General features: G+C 36.5%; 1 protein-coding gene across 1 annotated transcript in view; it reads left to right on the top strand.

Annotated features, from left to right (window-relative positions):
- Positions 1-24,396, top strand: part of LOC150081214 (rab-like protein 3) — a 103,034-nt gene extending 78,638 nt beyond the window's left edge. Inside the window, exons 4-7 of the mRNA XM_090379428.1 lie at positions 7,291-7,399; positions 11,378-11,531; positions 12,835-12,906; positions 24,370-24,396. Coding sequence (XP_090235554.1) covers positions 7,291-7,399; positions 11,378-11,531; positions 12,835-12,906; positions 24,370-24,396 — 362 coding nt within the window. The remainder of the gene's footprint in view (positions 1-7,290; positions 7,400-11,377; positions 11,532-12,834; positions 12,907-24,369) is intronic.
- The last annotated feature ends 227 nt before the right edge of the window (positions 24,397-24,623 follow it).

Raw genomic sequence — 24,623 nt, 5'->3', positions numbered from 1 at the left:
AGTACTTACCAATATGAAAAGACATTTTCGAAAATGAAATATGTAAAATCGCAATACAGATCATTATTAATGGATGACCATTTGCAAACAACTTCGAACTCCAGTATGATGAAATATTATCTCAGAAAAAACAGTACAAAAAATTAGTACAAAATTTAACCAGTTCTATAATATGTTTATTAATAAGTGGAAATATTTTATTCATTTTTTTTGTATGTGTATAAATATTATGTAAAATATCACTTCCTAATAAAAAGATTTTGAACCTGTTTTTTTTTTTTGTTGCTCTATGAGTAGAATTACCCATGTAAATATCTTCAAGATTGCTACTGGCCCGCCGAGCCTAAAAATTTTACGATCTGGCCCTTTCCAAAAAAGTGTTTGCCTACCCCTTGTCTAGAGCAAAGTTATCATCCAATACAACGATTTAAACAGGAAAAATATAATACAAAATGAAAAATATAAGTGTAAAAATAATATAAAATTAATTTATTTAACTTTTATATACTGTACATAAAATTTGAAAAGCATAAACAATGTTTCCTTAGTGAAAAATATGAACAAACTTTCCCTAATAAAAATCATAAAAAATCGCATAGAAGTGGAAGGAGAGGAGTCATCGTTCCTACTCATCTTGGGTGGGAGGTTCATCAGTTGGAGGGCATTTGTCCACCTTTTTGAAGAATGAATCCAGGGTTGACTGCTTTATCCTGGATTTTTGGACCCTCCAAAAGTGGGCCATCAAGGTCTTATTAAAATGATTAAGGTCCATTTTCACAGCGGCAATATCTGGATGATAATTTTTTATAAGTTTGGACAGTTTATTCCAGCAAGAGAACCTTTCGTTCTCTGGGAACCTTTCGTGGTACAAATGACGAGCCTCCCAAGCACTGCCGTCCACCAAACCGTACATAAAATGCATATCTGCTTGCTCCCGATTTGAGTACATGGTCAGAATGGAAAGTTTATTCCTTAAAGAGGTCCTCAGCTGGAATGCTATGACTTTTTTCCTCGTCCTTCTTGTCCCCGAAAGCTCTACCTCTTCATTGTGAAGCTTTGCTAGCTCCTCAAATGATAGCTCTTTCCTGTGGTCCTCCACCAATTCCTCCACGTCCTCCTCATTGATCTACAGGCCCATGGAACTGCCCAGACACACAATTTCCTGCACAACAGGCTCTTCCTCCAACTGTTGAAAGCCTTCGAAGTCCCTTGGGGCCACAGTATTAGGCCACAATGGCCTCCAAACCAAATTCAAGCACCCAACAGAAACCTGCTTCCAAGCAAACACAATTGGGAAAACAGCATCTGCTATATTGAAGTGACCCTTCCAAAAGTCCTTCAGAGTCACATCGCTGGAAGAAGTGGCCTCAAAACATTTCCTGAACAGTGCCTTAGTGTAGAGTTTTTTTTAAAATTTGAGATCACATGTTGGTCCATAGGCTGGAGGAGAGGCGTCATATTAGGTGGCAAGAAGTGAAAAAATGAACTCATCTGGTAATTCTTCCATCAAATTAGGAGGGTGGGCTGGAAGATTGTCCATGACCAAAAGAACGTTCAATGGAAGATCCTTCTCCCTAAGGTAGTCACGGACAGTGGGGGGCCAAACACCTCAGTCACCCAGTCGGAGAAAAGACTCCTGGTCATCCAAGCCTTGTGGTTGGAATGCCATAAAACTCCAAGGCGATTTTTCCTGATGTTTTTAAAAGCTCTGGGGTTCTCCGAATGATATACGAGCAGTGGTTTGATCTTGCAGTCACCCGAAGCATTGGCACAAAAGAGCAACATAAGCCAGTCGTTCATTGGCTTATGGCCAGGTAAGGTGGTCTCCTCCTTCGTGATATAGTTCTGTGTAGCATTCTCTTCCAGAAAAGGCCAGTTTTGTCGCAGTTAAACACGTGCTGTGAAAGAAAGCCTCCATCCTCAATTATTTTCTTAAATTTCTCACGATGTTGCTCAGTAGCGTCCCTATCTGCACTGGTAGCCTCACCATGCCTCACAACACTGTGTAATCCCAGTCCTTTTCCTAAACCCGGTAAACCACCCCTTGGTGCCAAAAAAACTCTTTCACAGAACCAGTACTTGTACTAGGAGCCTTACCACCAAGTTCCCAAAACAATTGTTTGGCCTTTTTACAAATAATCGCCTCATTGACACTGTCACCTGCCATTTGTTTTTCGTTAATCCACACTAATAGAAGAATTTCCATCTTTTCTGTGATATTACAATGTGAACTGCTTAACCTAGAGATTCCCCTCGCGACCTGTGCACTTTTTATTTCTTCCTTGTTTTTTAAAATTGTACTGATTGTTAATTTAGCCATACCATATTCAGCACTTAGATCTCCTACACCTTTTCCACTTTCTCTTTGTAAATTATTTCTTTCTTAATGTCTAAGTTAATTAGCTTTCTCACTCTATTTTGCCGGCTCATGGCTAAAATTATATAGCAGAATAATTAAAAAATATATTTTCACTGCTAAAGAGCAAATAAGCAGATAATTAAACTAATAACTGAACCTTACAAATGATAACAAAGATGATAACTGACGTTCTAATCGAAGCGGGAAGGCCCCGACATATGCACCTGTTATGTTGGCCGATAGTATTCCTCCGCGTTCGTTATAGCATACCTGACTGTGTGTGTGCGCATTTGCATATATATATATATTTTTTTTTATGTTGTGGTTTTATTACATATACCATTCTCACTCCATTTCTTCTTACTATTCTTCATTAGCAATATCATTCATCTTCTTTCTACTTTTTATTTACTCTCCCCTGGTAACTACTCTTCACTACTCCTCATCCCTTCCCCCATTATCTTTCTCTTTCGCTATTGTTTTCTTATCTAATCTCTTCTACTAATCTCTTCCTATTCTCACTCCCCCTTTTTTTTTTTCTACCCTCTTTTCTACCTTTGTACTATTTCTTCACCTAATGAATTCTTAACTGATTTTTTTCCATTCCTTCACTCATCTAATAGCACAGTTGTCAATATGTAACACAATGTAATACTCCCCTGGATTACTGTCATAAATTTGTCAGAGCATCTGCATATCTTTGGCAAAGGATGCAAAGAAAAACAGCAAAGAATTCTTTACTTATGTAAACTCTAGAAGAAAGGGGATGAATCAGATTGGTCCACTTGATATCAATGGTTCAACTGTTGATGATCTTGCTCAGGTAGCTGACAAACTAAATGAATATTTTGCATCTACATTCACACATGAGGAGTTATTCAGGGAGGGATATCCCAAAGGTGTATTAAACTCTGGCAACAAGCTAGATAATCTTGTAATAACTAAGAGTAAAGTGGAGGAGAAATTGTTGAAGATAAACATAAGAAAGGCACTTGGGGTGGATGGAATCTATCCAGTTATATTAAAGGTGTAAGTAAACCCTTAGCCATAATTATGGGAGCTTCCTTGGACTCAGGGGAGGTACCATGGACTGGAAATAGTCAAATCTGACTCCAATCCACAAAGGAAAATCAAAGGGAGACACAGATAATTAAAGGCCTGTTAGTTTAACTTCTGTTCCAGGGAAATTAATGGAGGCACTGGTTAAAGAAGTATTACAGGATCATCTAGACAAGACTTCAGCTATAGCTCGGTCACAGCAGTAACCCCAGAGTAATGACTCAACTATGTGGTACTACACTGACATAGTGTGCATAGTGTTAGGGTCAGGCGCCACCTGTGATTTCTCACATCTGCGCCATATGTACGCTGTGAAGAAATACAGAACTACACTGACAGTGGTAGAGAGTGAAAAGGACCTGGGGGTAATTGTGGAGGGCAGATATGAAGTTTTCTGAGCAGTGCAGATGGTCTGCAAGTGTAGCTCATGGTGTCTTGTCAATGATATACAGGAATTTTTCCAGCGGGAATAAAGGGAAGTCTCGTCTGACAATTTGACTGGATACTATGATGTAGTCACAAAAGAACTGGATGCAAAGAATAATTTTGATATCATATATTTGGAACTAATTTTGATATCCTATATTTGGAACTAGAAAGGCTTTTGATACTGTTGCACATGGAAGACTGCTGCACAAATTGGAGCAGTGTGGCATTGGAGGCAAATTGCTGCTATGGATTAAGGGATGGTTGAGTGGGAGAAGACAAAGTGGTAATCAATGGGCATTGCTCTTCATGGACTAATGTTATTAGTGGGGTTCCCCAGGGTTCAGTGTTGGGTCCATTGTTGTTTTCTGTATTCATTAATGATATTGATTATGGTATATCAGGTTTAATGTCCAAGTTTGCAGACGATACGAAGGTCGGCAGGGTTGTTAATGACACTAATGACAGTACACTGCTGCAACAGGATCTAGAAAAGTTGAGCAGATGGGCTGAGAGGTGGCAACTGAAGTTTAACATTGACAAATGTAAAGTACTGCATATAGGAAGCAGTTAACCCCAGAGTAATGTATCAACTATGTGGTACTACACTGACAGTGATAGAGAGTGAAAAGGACCTGGGGGTAATTGTGCAGGCAGATATGAAGTTTTCTGAGCCGTGCAGACAGTCTGCAAGAGTAGCTCATGATGTCTTGTCAATGATATACAGGAATTTTTGTAGCAGGAATAAGGAGGTGATTATTCCCTTGCGTAAGGCGATGGTCAGGCCACACCTTGAGTACTGTATACAGGTCTGGAGGCCTCATTTTAAAATGGATGTAGAGCTGTTGGAAAGAGTACAGAGAAGAACAACAAGATTAATGAATGGAACAAAGGGTTGCTCTTATGAAGAAAGGCTTAAGTTTTGCAAATTGCAGTATCTGGAGACTAGGCACCTGCAGGGTGATCTGGTGGAGGTGTATAAAGGTGTATATGTCTTCAATTTCATAATTGAAATTGAAGAAAGACAGTTGTAGGATAGATGTGCAGAAGTTTGCCTTTAGCTAGCAGGTGGTTAATTACTGGAACAAACTTCCATCTGTTGTTAGCTTAAACAGATTCAAGGCAGAACTGAACAACGATTTGGAGTGAGTGAATTGGTGAAATGAGAAGGGAGTGTGTTTTTTTTTTTTTTTTTTTTTTGGCTGATGCTATATAAGCTTGCTTTTTTATGTCATGTGCCCCTTGCTAATGCTAATATTCTGCTGTTTACAGGGACCAGTGATGAAGATTATGATTCTGCCATCTTCAAACTTTAACATTCCAGGCTAAATTCATACATCCTGCAAGCTGCTAAAAGTGACTATTATGATGTTGCTTGGTTACTATACAAGATTTCGTTCTTTCTTTGTTGTTGTCATTAAAAACGTTTTTGGCTTGTTCTGGGACTCAACAGCAAAGTGTTACAAAATAGCACTTTATTTATTATTTTTTTTAGGCACGTTAGCATATATGTAAAACATCTGTTGTCTTTACCCTGTCTTTCCATCTGTCTCTTTGTCCGTTGATCTGTCTGCATATAATAATTCAACTCCTAATGGATGAATTTTCACAAAATTAGACATTTAGATCATTTAAAAAAAATTTTGTCAAACCAATAGAAATAATGCAATTATTATTTCTTTGTCTATCTGTCTGTCTATAATAACTTGACTCCCAGTGGATGGATTTTGAAATTTTGTTTATCAAGCCATCCAATACAATACAAATATGGTAATTATTATTTTTTTGTTTGTCCAACTGCATGTGATAACTCAACTTTTCTGGATGGATTTTTATGATTTTATAATTAGCTCTTTTAGAATGATTTTTCAAGCATTCCAAAATTTTACTAAAATTGGATTAATAGAAATCTGTAAATATATTGCTTCTTTTTTTGTTTTGTGAATATTACATAATTTCTATATCTTGTTGTAACCGAAGTGGATATTGTTTGTTGCCATATGCTGATTGGTGGGATGAAGGCAGTAACAAAGAAGTGATACATAAAAGTTGTTGCTTTTTGCTAGTGTGTGTGTGTGTGTGTGTGTGTGTGTGTGTGTGTGTTTTTTTTTTTTTATATAAATCGTATATTATTACTATTTGGTAATGCACCTGAAATGTTTGCACAGTGTGTATTAATTATTATCAAACATTATACTGCCCAGTAAGCATCCCTTCTTTTAACTGAAAATTAGAAATAAACTTCTATTATATTTTTGTGCATTTTTTTAACATGATCTGACCATAGCAACAGCTTTGTTAGATTAGGGAAACATTGGAAATGAGCAGTGGCACCACAACCTTAAGTAAAAAAAAAAAAACTTCATTTAAATGTTTATACTTAGTTTGTTGATAGACAGTTGCCATTAGCCATGATAAAGAGCAACTAATGGAAGATGAATCATAATTTATCAGCAACTCATCCTTTGTCATAGTATGAAAGTGATTGCTATTGGAAACTCACTTTCCTCTTGTTTGGTAAATTACATATATTAATCAATCTTTGCAATTTAGAATGGACATGTATTGCTCTCTCTCTCTCTCTCTCTCTCTCTCTCTCTCTCTCTCTCTCTCTCATATTCTGGAAAGCAGGTGTAATAGTGATTCTTATGAAAATTTTCAGTAGGGCCAAAGTAATGGCTATAAGCTTTAACTTCAAAATTTCACAATATTTATTTTGGCGACATTATACACCAACAAAAGTTTTTTTTTGATTTGAATGGATTGTAGCTGTAAAGATGATAGTGAGTTCCAATAAATGGGAATATTCAAAACTTTCAGTCACGTGTATGCTTACAGAAAATTTATATAGAAGTTTTATAACAAGTCAAATAGCTCCTTTGTTAATATATAATTTATTTTAGTTTATTTTTTTGCACTTGTACTGCTGGTGCCTCCGTAGCCAGTTGGGCAGGAGCAGCAGTGTATGGCACACCTTCTTGATTAGACCGGGGTTCGAGCCCGTGATGACCAAATACCGAGGATGCAGAAAGGTCAGGGAATGACCACCGCATATACCCGGAGCAATATGGTCCTAAAGACCAAATAACAAACAAACAAACAACTTGCACTGAGAAAATATTGGCAAACTTCTAAATGAAATTTTTTTTTTTTTCTTTCACTGATTATAACTCATTGCTTATGGGCTTATTTACTCTTCCTCTTCCCATACCAATATATATTTTGAATTCATTGTTTATGGGCTTATTTACTCTTCCTCTTCCCATACCAATATACATTTTGATTTTGATTTTTAATTAAGAAAATTTATTACATTAAACTTCATCAGATGATATGATATAACTGTTATCAAGATAAGAAGATTCTTAAGGCAATAGGCAAAAAAAAAAAACAAAAAACAACAATACAGCAATGGCAAACTTAAATGTCTTTATTAAACTTGACAGGTATTATTTTAGTACATGATCTGACTAACAGGAAATCCCACCAGAATCTTAGAAAATGGCTTGCAGAAGTTTTATCAAAGGAAGGAAGTTCCAAGAGAAATAATGGATGGTTAGTGTACATTTCTTGTATATGTAATTTTTTTTTTAAATTTTAAGTAAATATTACTATGAATGTTTCATTGTATGACTTAACTTTCGTTTTTCAGTTAGGGACAGTTCTGAGTATACTGATTTCTAATTATTTCATTGAGTGTGATTTCTGTATATAATTTAAAATTCTGAGAATGACTCCATATTGAGTATTCCTAGGATAATGGACTTAAGCTTATAACACACTCTTACTCTCATTTTTGCTTTCCCAGTGCTTATGTCACACCAAACTGAGTCAGCATTGCACTCGCCAGAATGTCAACTGAATGCACTGCCTTCGATTTTGTTTCCTAACTAACAGCATAAAAGACTGCTGTACAAATTGGAGCAGTGTGGCATTAAGGGAGTTGCTGCTATGGAAAAAGGGATATTTGAGTGGAAAGAGACAGAGTAGTAATCACTGGACACTGCTCTTTGTGGACTAATGTTATTAGTGGTGTGTCCTCCATGGTTTGGTGTTTGGCCCATTGTTGTTTTCTGTATTTATCAATGATATTGATGAAGGTATATCAGGTTTAATGTCAAAGTTTGCAGATTATACAAAGGTTGGCAGGGTTGTTAATGACAGTATGCTATTGCAACAGGATCTAGAAAAGTTAGTCAGATGGGTTGAGAAGTACTGAAGTTTAATATTGATAAATCCCAAGTACTGCATATGGATAGCAGTAACCCCAGAGTAATGTACCAACTGTGTGGTACTACACTCGTGGTAGTACAGATTGAAAAAGACCTGTGGGTAATTGTGCAGTCAGATATGAAGTTCTATGAGATAGGCTGCCAGGATAGCTCATGGGGTTTTGTCATTATTTCAGGAATATTGCTAGCAGGGATAAGAAGGTGATGTCATTATGTTATCTTATCGTATAACATATTGGTCAGGCCACATTTTGAGTACTGTACTGTATATAGGTCTGGAGGCTTTACTTTAGGAAGGATGTAAAGCTGCTGGAATAAGTACAAAGAAGGGCAATAAGATTGGTGAATGGAACAAAAGGGTGCTCTTACCAATAAAGACTTCAGTTCTGCAAATGGCCTGAGCAAACTCAGTGCCGATGACTCTTGCTCTGACTATGCACATAAGGGGCATAAATTCAAAGTAAGGAAGGATGATTGCAGAATAGATGTGCAGAAATTTGCCTTCAGACGATGGGTGGTTGATTGCTGGAACTAGTTTTCATCCATTGTTGTGAAAGTGAATAGTTTGAATAAATTCAAGGAAGAACTGGACAAACAATTGGAGGAGTTGGATAGGTGAAATTTTTTTTTTTTTTTTGACTGATACTGTACTAGCTTGCTTTTGCACATCATTTGCCACAATTAATACTAATACTAACTATATATTGTTATATATAGTCATTATATTTTATGCTCTGCTTGCAAAAACATAACAGAAGGGTTGTTAAATGAATTAACTTTGAAATGCAGTGCAAGAAAATGTCTCAAATTTTAAGATTGCCATCTCTGATTTATAAAATGTAAATTTCCCTCTCCACTTTTCTTTCTTATTTTTTATGGTGCTCTATTTTTTTATGCTCTTCTCATATTTACATATGCAACCGGTTGGGTTCCAGAAAGGAACTTGTCAGCCATAAGGGCGGGGTGCGGGAAACTTTGCTCTAGAGACTAAACATGGGTTTCACCGCTTCAAGCCTCCAATAAGCAAAGTGGTGGTATTTCACCGGTTGATGAAAGTCGTCTAACGTCTATCTATCTATCTATTTACAGTATTTATTGACATGCCGACTGGGCTAGTCAGATGGGTAAAGTGCCTGCCTGGCAACCCAAAGGTCGCAGGGTTCAAATCCTGCCTCGGGCTTGGATCAGAGTAAAATGCAAAAAAAAAAAACCTTGGGCGGTGCATTATGGCCACAGAAGCCGATGCGCCAACAACTAACAGAAAAAAAATATATATATATATATATTGACATATAGCCCTAAAAGATGCATTCCTGTTCTGAAGACAACTGGAGATGGGGGGATGATTGCCTTGATGGTTCATCACAATTTACAGTGCCGATGATATTTACAACAAAATTATTTATCATGATTTTGGGACCCTAAGGTTAATCCTTCTTATGCTTAATTGCTCTGTTCTACCCAACTTATAAGTGCTTATAGATTTACTTGGAAAGTAGGGGTCCAGAATTGGGGAAATTTCACCTGTAACAATGCCAAGTAGCCTGATTATTCTTTCTGATTCCAGTAATATGTAATACTATCAGCAGCTTCAGTTGATAAGCAGGTTCTGTTCATGGATCAAGAAGAAAGCATCTTTTGTGCATTTGTTTGGTAGATTACAAACTGATGAAGCATGATAATATAATTTCCACTATTATTCAGTTGTCAAACTGTTCTCAATGAATATATGAAATGTGATCAGAATGTTTGGGGGACTAGCTTTGTGTCTTGAAACTGCAGCATTGTGGAAAGTTGTGATTGTTGAAACATGTTTGACTCATCTACTGTTAACAGATGAATCGCACATTTTATCTATAGTCAGTTAGTCACTGAATGGATGTTATTATTGAGCAGCTAATTTGAATTAAATTTTGTTTTAAATTAGGAAAAAGTGCTACATAAATCCATGAAATGTTAAAAATAGCTTTCAGAGAAGAGAGGAACTTTGTCATTCAAAGACTGTTCAGTGATTCACAAAATTTAAAGAGTTGCTTGTTAGTCCTTGCTCTAGCCACCCTTCAACTTAAAGTCCAGTGATTCAATCACATTTGTGATCTGATCAGGAGTGATTGATGTTTAACTACCTGTGAAGTAGTTGCTAATGAAATTGGCATTTCTTACAATACATGTCAATCAATTTTTGGGAATGCAGTATTTCAGCTGTGTTTGTGCCTCACCTCCTTATTGATGAACACAGAGTGGTGAGCTCTTGCATATCAGGATCTTCATCAACATGCTGTTGCTGACCTCTACTTTATTTCTTCCATCATTTCAGCATCATCTCCCATCACATTGCTCTCAATGTGAGACTGTCTTCTCCAAGTTCCAAAAAGCAAGAACATCTCAATTGATCAAATGCAAAGGTAATGTTAATTGTAGTTTTGACTCACAGGACATTATTCATTATGAATTTTCTCTGTATGTTCATACAGTGAACCAAAAATTCTACAAATTAGTTCTAGCAATTGAATGATGCTGTTCTGAGAAAATTGTGTTGGAAAAGTGGACTTCTGGGAATTTGCAATTGCATCATGACAATGACTTTGCATATTTGGTATTTTCCATTCAAGAAATTTTTTGTGAAGCACTCTATCACTGTAGCACTCCATTGCCATACTCATCAGATTTAGTTCCCCATGAGTTATTTTTATTTTTTTATTCGTTTTCCAAACTTAAAGCCCTCTTGAAAGGTCACAGATTTGCATTGACTGAGAAAATTTTAAGAAAACAAAACACAGGAACTGTTATCAATTCCAAAGGAAGCCTATCAGGAATTCTTCCAGAAGCAGAAGTTGCAAAAGTGTTGAAATCAGTATATACAGAGCCAAGAAGACTACCTTGAAGGTGATCTATCTGAATAGCCAGTAAGCTTTCATAATTTCCAAAATATTAGTTCAGTTTCCGAATTTTTTTGATCGTACCGTGTAAAAAATTTTTTTATCTTTAAATGTCATCTCATGTTATATTTTATTCAGTTTCATTATTAATCAGTTTCTCTCAATATTTTGTAAAAGCAATAATAGGAGCTTTATAAAAATATCTTGTCATGATAGATTGTTTACACTGAAATGTGTATGCCTATTTTCAGAGATAATAAATCTTGAACACATAAAATAGAGTATTAATTTCCATTTTAAGTAATTTTAATGATTCTTAATAAATGTAAATTATGTTTAGTGAATTTCCCATAAGTTGAGGCCCAAAATTCTTTCAGTCTGTGATTCTTAATTTATTAATTCAGTGTTCCTTTTCTTTTTAGGTATGATTATGATTCTGAGCAGTTTGTAGATAATCAGATTCCTACATTGGTAATAGGAACTAAACAAGACTTAGCACAAGAAGTACTATCACCTGGAAGAACTCTTAGGTCATCATCTGTAGCAGAGGAATGTGGAGCAGATGAGATATATGTTGTAGGTTTGGTTATGTTGTTATTTAGCTTAGCTGATTATCTCTAATGTTCATATACTTTTATATCAAAACATTTTACAAAAACATGCTTGTGTTCCCAAAACATTAACATATTTTCACAAAAAAAAGGTTGAACCTAATTGTAATCAAACAAAGATCAGTTTACATGCAATTTCATGTGTGTTCTCCTGCCCTTACTTGAACAAGCAAAACTTTTGCTAAAACTCTTGCTATTTTTAACCTGGATCTTCCTTGCTATTTTTAGCAAGGAAGATCCAGGTTCCCTTATACCAGCCACAAAAAAATAAATAAATTAAACTGTTATGCAATTTCCTCTTTTCATAGTTACCTATCCAGCTGATCTTTGAATTTCTTCAATCTATAAGCTTTGACCACTCGCCCATGGGGACAGCTTATTCCAGTAAATAACTTTCTGGCTGAAGGAAAACTTCCAACAATCCACTCAAACTCTTCTCCTCATAATTTGAATTTTTGTCCTCTAGTTCTGGAATCATAACAGTGAAAATTTCACCTTCATTTTATTTTATCTTCTCAGAGCCTAATGGATCACAATTAGGGCCTGCTCCCTGAAGGTGCCTAGATAACAAACTCCACATATTAAAAGTCTTTCCTTATATGGAGCCTTTTTACTGACATCACCAGGTGCATTGGCTGTCTTTGGAGCCTTTCAGGATGTCTTAATTTTTTTTGGTGTGGTGTCCATACTTGGACACTATTTCAGGCAAGGCTTTACTGGTACAATGGGATTATAGATTTATTTACAATGAAGAGAGAAGTATCACAAAAAACTGTCTTTCTTCATAATTACTATAGTCTGTGTTATGTATTTTAGTAACCACATTAGATCTCAAGAAACCTTAAATTGCAATTAAGATGATACTGTAATTTGATATGATGCTTTGGTATGATTCCACATTATTCCAAAGCATGTTATGATCAGGCTTAATGAAAAAAGTAGATAAACCAACATTTGTGAATTTAACACAGATTGACCTACATAAAATTCCATTCATTCATCACTGGATATGACGCTTTAGCATTTTCTTTGTTCACGCCTATGGAATGTTTACTTCAATGCTAAATAATTTTAAAAATGTATCTTATTGTTTTGTGAATTTTTTTTATTGTACATAGGCTATAAAAATTTAATTTATCAATACCAGTGAACTCTAAAATTAGTTTATGAAAATTTGAAAACATGTTCCCACCAAACTAATAAGCAAGATTTAATTTATTCATTTTAATGTCATATTAGATCATAAGTGGCTTTATTTTGCTTTGCAGGATTGCCACCTTGCAAAATCTTTTGCACCAGGATCTAGTAATGCTGTGAAACTTAGCCGGTTTCTTGACAAAGTATGTTTTTTTTTTTTTTTTTTTTTTTTTTTTAACCATATTAAGTGTAATATTATGTTTTCATGTAGTGAATTGTTCTTTATAATCATATTAATTTTCCAAGAAATTGTAATTTTAAAAAAAAAAAAAAAAAACAATGTTTCTTTTGTGTAAACTGTGATTGTAAGTAGACTCTCAATTTTCTGGATAGATGGTAAAAAACAAATCCCAGATAATCGATTTCCTGGTTAATCCAAAAATACAAAATCCCTGACATATGTAAGGATACATTCCAGGACTTCTTATTTCATCGAGTTATATGTAACTCGGGAATGACTAATAACATATTGCTACTATATTATTATTGACAAATCTGAATTCCGCGCGATACATTGTTAATGTTTGGCCATTTTGATATACATCCTTATTATAATGATTTCTTAGAGATTTAACAGATGCACTGTTTTCAAACTTTTGAATAATTTCAAGTTTTTGTTTAACTGAAAACGCAACTCTTTTGCATTTATCCATCATTTTCGAGTTTTCTAAATAAAAAAAAAAAAAAAAAAAACCTTTTACTATGAAAAAAAATTCCGACAACCCTGACATAAGTAACGAAACAAAATTTGTCCTTTTGCACTGCAATGGAACACAACAATCGACGCGACGCGACACGCTAAAACAAACTAAACATTTGGTCTCTCTTTTTTTCTTCTTTTTTTGAGCGGCGGTGTGAAGACAGCGGCGATTGCAAGATAATAGTTACACTAATCTCCCAATGATGACTTATGTTGCTTGTCACTTATTTACGACTTGCAAAAATATCTGTTTATACCTATTCTAGTTATTACTTGAATTTTTGATTTCTGGTTGTTTTTTTTTTTTTTTTTTAATTTGGAGTCTTGAAGTGTCCCGGTTAATCAAGAGTCTGCTGTATATGTAAAAATTTAACTAGACAAAATCTGCATAAGTTCAGAATGGAATAACAGCCAATTATAATGTTCAGAATAGCATTATTTATCATTCTCCTATGGTGATGTTTAATATTGTAAAAGAGAGAGTACATTCAGTTCAGAATATGAATTATAATTTTCAATGCAGTTGAAAAACATAAATTAATTTCAGAAGAGGAAACATTAAGTGATTTATAACAGTTATTTAAATATGAGATTTTGGATCACCAAATAGATAGCTAAAGTACACACTCTTTAACTTCTTTTATAAAAAAAAATAATCATTTATTGGCAAATATCTGAATCACTGGTGGACTAGTGGATAAATTTTTTATTAAGAAAAAAAAAAAAGGCAAAGGAAGCACACACGAGAAGCACGGCAAACTTCGAAAAGGTTTACCGGTGAAACCACGTTATGAACATTTTTTACGACGCCAGAACTTCCAATATGACTCTGTTCATGATTCAGTTAGTTAATTCAATTAGTGATTCTAAAGAAAAAAAAAAGGTCAGGTTACCCCCTCCACTTCAGGAGGGTTTCAAGCTCCCATGGGATTCAACTTCTACTCCAGACTGATAACACCCACCATCTGTTTACCGAGTGAGCAACAATACAAATGCCATTAAGGCAAAGTACTTTTACCGGTAAATTTCATCGAACTTTTGCATTCTTCTTGTGCAGGCTTTCTTTACCTTAGCCAACTTAATTTATGGTTTAAAATTGTTAATTAGCATTAGCATTATTTAGCATTAGTAGAGGCATATGATGCAAGAAAGCAAGCTTATTCAGCATCAGCCAAAAAAAAAAAAAAAAAAACCCACTCCCATTTCACCCATCTGTTCGTTCGAAATACCTGTCCAGTTGAGCTTTAAATATGTTTAGGCTATCAACTTCTACAACAAGTGATGGAAGTCGGTTCCACCAACCAACCACCCGCTGGCCAAAGGCAAATTTCCGCACATCTATCCGACATCCGTCCTTCCTCAATTTGAATTATGCCCTCTGAGGTGATTATTCTGAGCAACATGAAGCAATCCCATTGGCATTGAGCATGCTCAAACCATTCAAAGCCTTATACACCTCTATCAGATCACCTCGCCGGTGCCTAGTCTCCAGACTCTGTAATTTGCAAAACTTAAGCCTTTCTTCGTAAGAGCACCCCTTTGTTCCATTCACTAATCTTGTTGCCCTTCTCTGTACTCGTTCCAGCAGCTCTACATCCTTCTTGAAATGAGGCCTCCAGACCTGTATACAGTACTCAAGATGTGGCCTTACCATTGCCTTATACAAGGGAATAATCACCTCCTTATCCCTGCTAGAAAAATTCCTGTATATCATTGACAAGACACCATGAAGCTACTCTTGCAGCTCTCGTCTGCACTGCTCAGAGAACTTCATATCTGCCTGCACAATTACCCCCAGGTCCTTTTCATTCTCCACCACTGTCAGTGTAGTACCGCAGAGTTGATACGTTGCTCTGGGTTACTGTTTCCCATATGCAGCACTTTACATTTGTCGATGTTAAACCTCATTTGCCACCTCTCAGCCCATCTGTTCAACCTTTCCAGATCCTGTTGCAGCAGCATAGCGTCAGTAATGTCCTTAACGACCCTGCCAACCTTTGTATCATCTGCAAACTTGGACATTAAACTTGATATCCCATCATCAATATCATTCATAAACACCGAAAACAACAACGGAGCCCAACACTGAACCTTGAGGAACTCCACTAATAACATTAGTCCACGTTGAGCAGTGTCCATTGATTACCACTCTCTGTCTTCTGCCATTCAACCAACCCCTTTATCCATAGCAGCAATTTGCCTCCAATGCCACACTGCTCCAATTTGTGCAGCAGTCTTCCATGTGCAACAGTATCAAAAGCCTTTCTAAGATCCAAATATATAATATCAAAGTTATTCCCTGCATCCAGTTCTTTTGTGACTACATCATAGTATCCAATCAAAATTGGTCAGGCAAGACCTGCCCTTAACAAAACCATGCTGCGTCTGAGCTATAACTGAATTCTTGTCTAGATGATCCTGCAGTGCTTCTTTAACCAGTGCCTCCATTAATTTACCTGGAACAGAAGTTAAACTAACAGGTCTATAATTACTTGTGTCAGCCTTTGATCCTCCTTTGTGAATTGGGGTTACATTTGCTCATCTCCAGTCTATGGGTACCTCCCCTGAGTCCAAAGAAGCTCTCATAATTATGGCTAGGGGTTTGCATACTTCCTTTGCTGCCTCCTTTAATATAACTGGATAGATCCCATCCACCCTACGTACGTTGGCATTCGAGGTGAGCGGACGCGCTTAGACAGGGCTCCTCAGTTAAGTGGTTTACTTTTGGATAGTGCTTTTAAATATTTGATTTATTTAGATATTGTTGGATTATTTTGTTATAGGTTTTCCTGTAACTGTTTGATTTTAATAATATTATAGATATAATTTTTTAAAGTTACTTTCATTGATATTTATTTAATTTTATAATGGTAGTTACGAGATCTGCCTTAAACACGTCACAGGGTATCGTGACTCGCACGGAAATAGCAGATGGCGATTTACGGGTGAGTCATGATTTAATCCGTTGTGGAACTTGTGGAATGTTTTCCAAGGTCGACCTGGTGACTAATCCTACCTCACCTGGGGATTCTTTTCTTTGTGATCGATGTAAGGAGTGCACTGATCTTAAATTACAATTTGGTGCACTGATGGAACAATTTGAGTCCCTGAAAAAACGAGTGCTTGCCCTCGAAAATAATGCTTCTGGGAGCTCGTCATTGACTCGAAACTCCAGCAATCTACCAAGTGATGCACACCCGATTCGAGCCTCAAAACAGAAAAACCAAGTGCAAACTACTCTGGTTAAAAAGGACATTGTTTTATTAGGAGACTCCATTGTCAGGGAAACGGGGAATATTTTTTGTAATAAAGATAGGTGGAGGAGAACCAGGGTATGTCTGCCGGGGGCAACTATTGATGATGTCACCAACAGACTGTCAGATTTTAAAGGGGGTAAAGAAAATATTATTATTCATGTGGGGACAAACGATATTAAACGTACACGATCTGACGATTTGTTGGAAAAATACAGGACCATGCTGAGGAAATGTCGCGAGCTAGGCCATAATGTCTATGTGTCTGCAATTCTGCCCAGACACGATAGGAGGGATTATATGTTAAGAGCCTTGTGGATTAACTCAAGACTTGAAGGAATCTGCAAGGCTTTAGGGGGTAAATTTCTATCAGCATGGCCCACACTTGTAGGTAGAAGGAATTTGTTTTGTAGAGACGGGATACACTTAAACAAAGGTGGTGCAAAGGTTTTTGCCAGTATTATTGAGGATACCTTAAAGGCTCAGGGAAACTGCTAGTTAGGGGGGATGTGGGTAATACTGACACGCGTTTATCTGATAATATTGGTCAATGTAACTCTTGCACATACCTTAAGAGTTCTTATCTGTTACCCCAACTGGACGTATTATCTAGATGTTCTGGGGCCAAAGACGTTTCACGTGAGCGGGTAGCTAATATCAGGGAAGAGAGCCTAAAAAACTTCAAGGGTTGTGTTAGGGTTGTTAAATATACAAGAACAGTAAATCTTAATTGTTTATACAGTAACGTTAGAAGTGTCGTCAATAAAATGAGCGAATTCGAACTGCTGGTTAAAACAAGTAACGCGGACATAATAGGGCTTACAGAGACGTGGTGCCACCCAGAAATTGGGGATGATGAGTTTCAGTATGGCTTGTATAATGTATTTAGGAAGGATAGAGTAGATAGAAGGGGTGGTGGGGTAATGCTTCTTATCAGAAGCAGCCTGAGTGCGACGATAGCTTTCCCGGATTCAGACATTTCACTTGCTAGTATAGAGTCTGTATGGTGTGAGATAGTTGGAAACAAAGGTACAATGCGAGTAGGAGTAATCTACAGACCAGGTGATTGTGAGGACTATGACAAAAGCCTCTACATGCAAATGGAATGGGCAAGTAAGCGTCAATGCCTTATTATGGGTGATTTCAATTTGCCTCTAATTGATTGGAGTAAATGGGAAGGAAACTCGACATGGGAAACAAAATTTTTAAATCAACTAGATGACTGTTATTTGTATCAACATGTCAGGGAAAGTACTAGAGAAAAGAATATCCTAGACCTCATCATCACACACGAATCAGATGACATAACAGGGCTGACAGTAGAGGAACCAGTAGCAGGAAGTGATCACGGAGTTCTACGGTGGATGATGACGAGAGAGGTAGCAGAAGTAAAAGGCAAAGGAATGGGTTTTAATTTCAGAAAAGGAAATTACGATGCCTTAAGGTACTACATGGCCTCTATTAACTGGGTAGATATCGCGCAGAGAATGAATACAATTGAACTGTGGTACGCTTTTAAAACATTAATCACAGCTGCCTTGAATGCGTATATACCATTAAAAAAATACTCCACGAGAACGGTTCCAAGTTGGATGAATAGTGAAGTTGCCACATTACTTGAGCAGAAAAAGGTGGCATGGAAAAGTTACAGAGCAATAAAAAGTACTGAAGCCTATAACAGCTACAAGGTGATGTGTAATAGAGCCACAGAAAAGGTTCGACAGGCAAAGGCAGTTTATGAGAAATCACTAGCAAACAGAGCAAAGAGGGGGGATAAAGAATTCTTCACATATATAAAATGCCAAGAAGAGCAGGACAAACCAGATCGGACCTTTACGTAAGGGAAAGGGGATAGTAATAAATACACCAGCTGCCGTTGCAGATGAACTCAACAGTTATTTTGCATCGATATTTACAAATGAAAAGCCTTTTGTGGCAATGGGAAATTGTGGGAGCGAAGTTAAAAAATATGTAATTAATGATATTGAAATTTCGCAAGATTATTTAATGAAAAAACTTTCAAGCCTACAGACCAGTAAGGCTCCTGGAGTTGATGGAATATACCCTATAATTTTGAGAGAGGCGGCAAGCGAGTGCATTGAACCACTGAGGCTGGTTATGCGAGCATCACTAGACTCTGGGGAGATTCCCTTGGATTGGAAAAGTGCAAATGTATCTCCCATACATAAGGGTGGCTCTAAAAGTGAAGTGGGAAATTATCGACCTGTCAGTCTGACTTCAATAGTAGGGAAAATTATGGAGGCAATGATTAAGGATGGAATTCAGGATCATTTGGATCGAATTGAAATTCTCAAGGATACTCAGCATGGTTTTGTAAAGGGAAAATCATGTTTAACAAATCTGGTTCGCTATTTCGAAAGGGTCACTCACGAGCTGGATTTAGGGAATAATTTCGACATTGTTTATTTAGATTTCAGCAAAGCTTTTGACTCAGTCCCACATGAGCGGTTGCTTTATAAGTTGGAACAGGTTGGAATCACTGGGAAAATCCTTAGATGGATAGGAGGATGGCTTCAGGGCAGGAGGCAGAGGGTTGTGATAAATGGCTATTCCTCAGATTGGGTTGATGTAAGAAGTGGGGTTCCCCAAGGATCAGTATTAGGACCACTGTTGTTTTTAATTTTCATAAACGACATTGATGAAGGGATAGAGGGCGTGATGTCTAAATTTGCAGATGATGTTAAAATTGGTAGAGTAGTTAATGATCACTGTCAAGCTGAGCTTCTTCAGAGAGACCTAGATAGACTTCAGGAATGGTCAGAAAAATGGCAGCTGTGCTTTAATCCAACAAAGTGTAAGGTATTACACCTGGGAAACAGTAATCCCAAAATAACTTATTCACTTGGTGGAGTTCAACTAAACCCAGTACTGGAGGAAAGGGACTTGGGTGTTACGATACGGTCAGACATGAAATTCTCTGAGCATTGTAAACAGGTTGCAAGAAAGGCCCATGGTGTCCTATCGATGATCTATCGAAATTTTGCAAGTAGAGATAGAGACGTGATAATCCCATTATATAAGGCCTATGTTAGACCACACTTGGAATACTGTGTTCAAGTATGGAGACCGCACCTAAAGAAAGACATCGAGCTTCTTGAAAGGGTGCAAAGAAGGGTAACTCGCCTGGTGAGATCGGCAAAAGGGCGTCCTTATGAAGAAAGACTTCGAATATGTGGGTTGCAGAGTTTGGAAACTAGACACCTTAGAGGAGATTTGATTGAGGTGTTTAAGGCTCTGAGAGGCATCAGTAAAATGAATGAGGACAAAATTTTCAAGATTATAAATGATGCTAGAACTAGGGGACATAAATTCAAGTTACGGGGGGCAAATGTTTAGATTGGACTGCAGGAAGTTTTATTTTAGCCAGTGAGTTATAAATTACTGAATAAGTTGCCTTCGTGGGTGGTAGAGGCCGACAGTTTGGGGAAATTCAAAGGTCATCTGGATAGTACTTTCGGGTAAGGGAAGCGCATAGGATGATATTATTAATTTCCTTTTTATTTATTTTTTATTTCATTTTATTATTTTTATTTATTTATTAATTATTATTATTTATTTATTTATTTAATTTTGGTTTTTATCATTGTTTTGTTCGGATTTTTTTTTTTTTTTTTTTTTTGGCTGGTGCAGCATAAGCCATAGGCTTTCTTGCACCATACGGCCGTTACTAGTACTAATACTAGTACTAATACCCCAGGTGCCTTTTTTATGTTTATCCTCAACAATCTCTCCTCCACTTTCCTCTCAGTTTTTACAAAATCATCCAGCTCACTGCCAATGTTTACTTTACCTACATCATTCTCCTTCCTGAATAACTCCTCATGCGTGAATGTAGATGCAAAATACTCGTTTAGATTGTTAGCCACCTGAGCAGGATCCTCAACTGTTGAACCATCAATATCCAGTGGACCAATCTGATTCATCCCTTTCCTTCTCGAGTTCAAATATGTAAAGAACTCTTTTCTGTTTTTCTTTGCATCCTTTGCCAAGGATTTTTCGTAGTCTGCCTTTGCCTGCCTAATCTCCTTTGTGACTTGGTTACAGACCAACTTATATCTATCATAGGCTTCCATGTCACCCATTAATTTGTATGTATCCCATGCATTTTTCTTCTCTGCCACATGTCTCATTAATTCATCTGACAACCATTTAGGCCTAAACCTTGAACAATATTTCTTAGTTGGTATGTAAAGCCTGGTAGCCTCCAAGATTAGTTCCTTGAATGCTTCCCATTTTGAGTTTGCTGTTGGTAACATCATCAGTTGGTCCCACTGTATAGAATTTAAATACTGTCTCAGACCATCATAGTCGCCTTTACGAAAACAAAAACCCTTCCCTTTACCTCTGATGGTAGTTACCTCCTTGAGTAAATCCCACTTCAACACACTGTGATCACTGCCACCTAGTGGTTAATTTATCTGCAGATTCTTAATGCATGAAGAATCACTACTGATAATCAGATCAAGAGTATTTCTCCCTCTTGTTGCCTCAAGAACATGCTGATGTAGAAAACAATCATCCAATAAATCCACAAAAGCCTTGCTAGTGTGCGAGTGACCAATCCACAAATTCCAGTCAATATCTGGGAAATTAAAATCCCCCATTATAAGACTCTCTGATTTACTGGCCCACTCTATTTCCCTGTACAATATCTTATTATACTCATCAGAGTCATTAGGCCTATAGCACACTCCTACTCTCAATTTTGATTTCCCTATGCTTATGTCACACCAGACTGACTCGACACTGCCCTGTCCATCGATGTCGACTGGCTTCACTTCCTTGGACTTTATGTGTTTCTTAATTAATAGCATAACCCCTCCTCCCCTCCTGTCCTGTCTATCCTTTCTATACACATTGTATTCCCCAAATTCCAGTTGCGCATTACTTATATCTGTGTGACACCACGTCTCTGATATCCCAACAATATCTGCCTTTGATGTTTTGAGCAATACCTCAAATTCATCAAATTTATTTACCAAACTCCTAGCATTGGTGTACACGCAGGTATACATGCACCTGTTTCTATTCTTAGCTACCCTAACACAACCCATGTGTTTACTTGTACCGCAATGACTACCAGCAGTCTCTGAAATATCCTGCATCTTGTTTTTCAGGCTTCTGCTCGTTTCAATAGAAGCAGTGCAAGAATCACTTCCACCTCTGCCAGTGGCTACTGTTAATCTATTAGTCCTTGTATCCCCCCCCCAACTAGCAGTTTTCCGACCCACCTAACACTGCCTCGACAGCATCAGCAAAAATTCTTGCACCCTTTCTATTTAAGTGTATCCCATCCTTGTAGAAGCAGTCTCTCCTGTTAACAAGTACAGACCAGGCTGAAAAAAATTCTGCCCCTTGAGCCTTGCAGAATCCCTCCAGGGCCGAATTGATCGACAAGGCTCTCATCATATACTCCCTCCTATCACGATATACTCCCTCCTATCATTTTTATCTCTTTTTACTGAATTGACAATGATATTCTATTAATTATGACTTATTGAATCCATTTACAAAATATAAAATAAAAGTGAATGAGAGAAACCAATAATAATAACAGTAATTTATTGTATTTTTTAGAATTTAAGGTCACCCATCTCTAATATGTAGGGTAGTGCAAATGCATCATTTTAACATAGCTATCTACCAAAGTAGTTAAATTAATTAATTAAATTGGTATCGTTTTGGTTATATCTCATATTGTGACTGCCTTCACAACAAGTTGCCATAGTATTGTACTACCTTGAATAAATAACAATTCACTAGTGGAGAAGACTATGGTTATTTATTCTCAGCGGATACCACCACCCAGACGGCACCGTTTCAAAGCCTGTTGGCTTTTCTTCAGTGGGTTGGCAGGTACCCTGGTGTTGCAATAGTGACAACCCAGTTATGAAGTATAATTTCACAATATGAAAAATGCCTGATGGTGCATAGTGATATAGACTATAAAGTATTTAAGAGCAAATACTTTACAGATACCATCACCCAGATGGCACCATTTCAAAGCTTGTTGGCTTCTCTTCGGTGGGTGGGCAGGTACCCTGGTGTTGCAATCCGCTGAGAATAATAAGTCTTCTCCACTGGTGAAGTGTTATTTATTCGAGGTAGTACAATACCATGGCAACTTGTTGTGAAGGCAGTCACAATATGAGATATAACCAAAACGATGCCAATTTAATTAAATCCTACTCTTGGTAGATAGCTATGTTAAAATGATGCATTTGCACTAACCTACATATTAGTCATTCTACCTCGTAGCATGAGGCCTTTGCCCTTAAATACTTTATAGTCTGTCACCCATCTCCTAAAATTGAAACAGATTGTGATGTCTCATGTGACATCTGGTGGATACCACATGAATGTTTGTGTTTCTTCAAAACAGGCAAAACCAAAGCTCTATGGCAAGATTAGGTTGCTCTTACTGGTGTCTCACAGACATCAGTACTTGACTGGTGTGTGTTAAACACCACATAAAAAGTTGATTTCTTGTAATTCCTAGTATATTGAAATAAAAACAGAAAATTCTGCAAACTCACGTAGAGAATTTTGGCAGGGAAAGTATCTTTCCCTGGAGAATATGAGAATATGATTCGATTTCCAAATTAAAAAAAAAAAAAAAAAAAAAAAAACTGAAAAATTTAAAAGGTTGCACCAGTCTGATGCAAAACTTAATTTCAGCATCATATTGCATTTTTTTTAAATTAGTGACAGTTTGGTCAGTGAAAAAAAATAAATGTTTATATACGCCAACCATAAAGCAATTTTTCATTGGGCTAATTTTTTATTTTAAGGTTTAGGTAGGATTATAAAAAATGTAAGGTTGCTTTAAATATAGTTAACGTAAATTTATTACAATGAAAAACATACATTTTAAATCATATTATGATATAGATATATCAAAAAAAAAAAAAAAAAAAACCATTAAAATAAGAGGTGAAAGAATATTCTGTTGTATGTTGTTTTGAGATAAATAATCTGCTTTAATATTGATATGATTTTGAAGCAGTTACTTCAAGTTATATTCAGAAATTAGCAAATGATTTATTTAATTATATGTAATTCCTTTTTGACCATGAAGTTAATAGTGTGATGATGTGTGAAAGATAAGTTAAAATTTAAATGAATCAAAACAAATTCCCCAAAAGAAGATATTGCACTTTCTGCAAGTTTATAGTTTTGAATAAGTTAAAACTAATGATGATGATGATGATCATCATCATCAGCCATTTTTCAATCCACTGCAGGATGAAGGCCTCTCCAGCAACTTTCCCAGTTCCTTCTGTTTTGAGCACTGGCCCATCCATTTACTACCCACAAAGCTCACGAATTTTCATCTATCCATCTCTCCGCCTTTTGTCTTCCAGGTTTTCTTCTAGCTCCTCTTGGATACCATTCTGTTATTAAATGATAAACTAAACTAATGTTATTATAAACTAATGATAAAATAGTCCAAAATCCAAAAACAAATAGCCTTGATCTATAGTTAAAACTCTGGTACTAATAGATTTAGAGTATTCTCTCATGTTCAGCCAGTAAGCTTAATCATTACACAGGTCAGGTAATTATATTACAAGTAATTAATTATTAGCAATGTAAGTGCACTCTTTTAAAATTCTTAATTTTTTATTTAGCCTCCACATGGTGGAAACTTTCGTTGATTATATGCATTAAACAACTCCAGTGTTTCCGTGATAGTTTTATTTCCTCAGATTCAAGATGCAAATCAAGGTCACCAGAGAGTTTATTATACACATTCAGTAGAGTTCTGTTAATTTTTTTCGTGCCTGCTTTAACTAAATAAGCAGGATACATATATGTTTCAGAGGTCGTTTGCTTCGCAATACATTACATTAAATCCAACTAACTAGGGAATAACAACACTCTA

The sequence above is a fragment of the Mastigoproctus giganteus genome, chromosome 8, assembly GCF_048544385.1.
Source record: "Mastigoproctus giganteus isolate SK-2022 chromosome 8, ASM4854438v1, whole genome shotgun sequence".
Classification (NCBI taxonomy): Eukaryota; Metazoa; Arthropoda; class Arachnida; order Uropygi; family Thelyphonidae; genus Mastigoproctus; species Mastigoproctus giganteus.
This window is presented reverse-complemented; position numbering and strand designations above follow the sequence as displayed.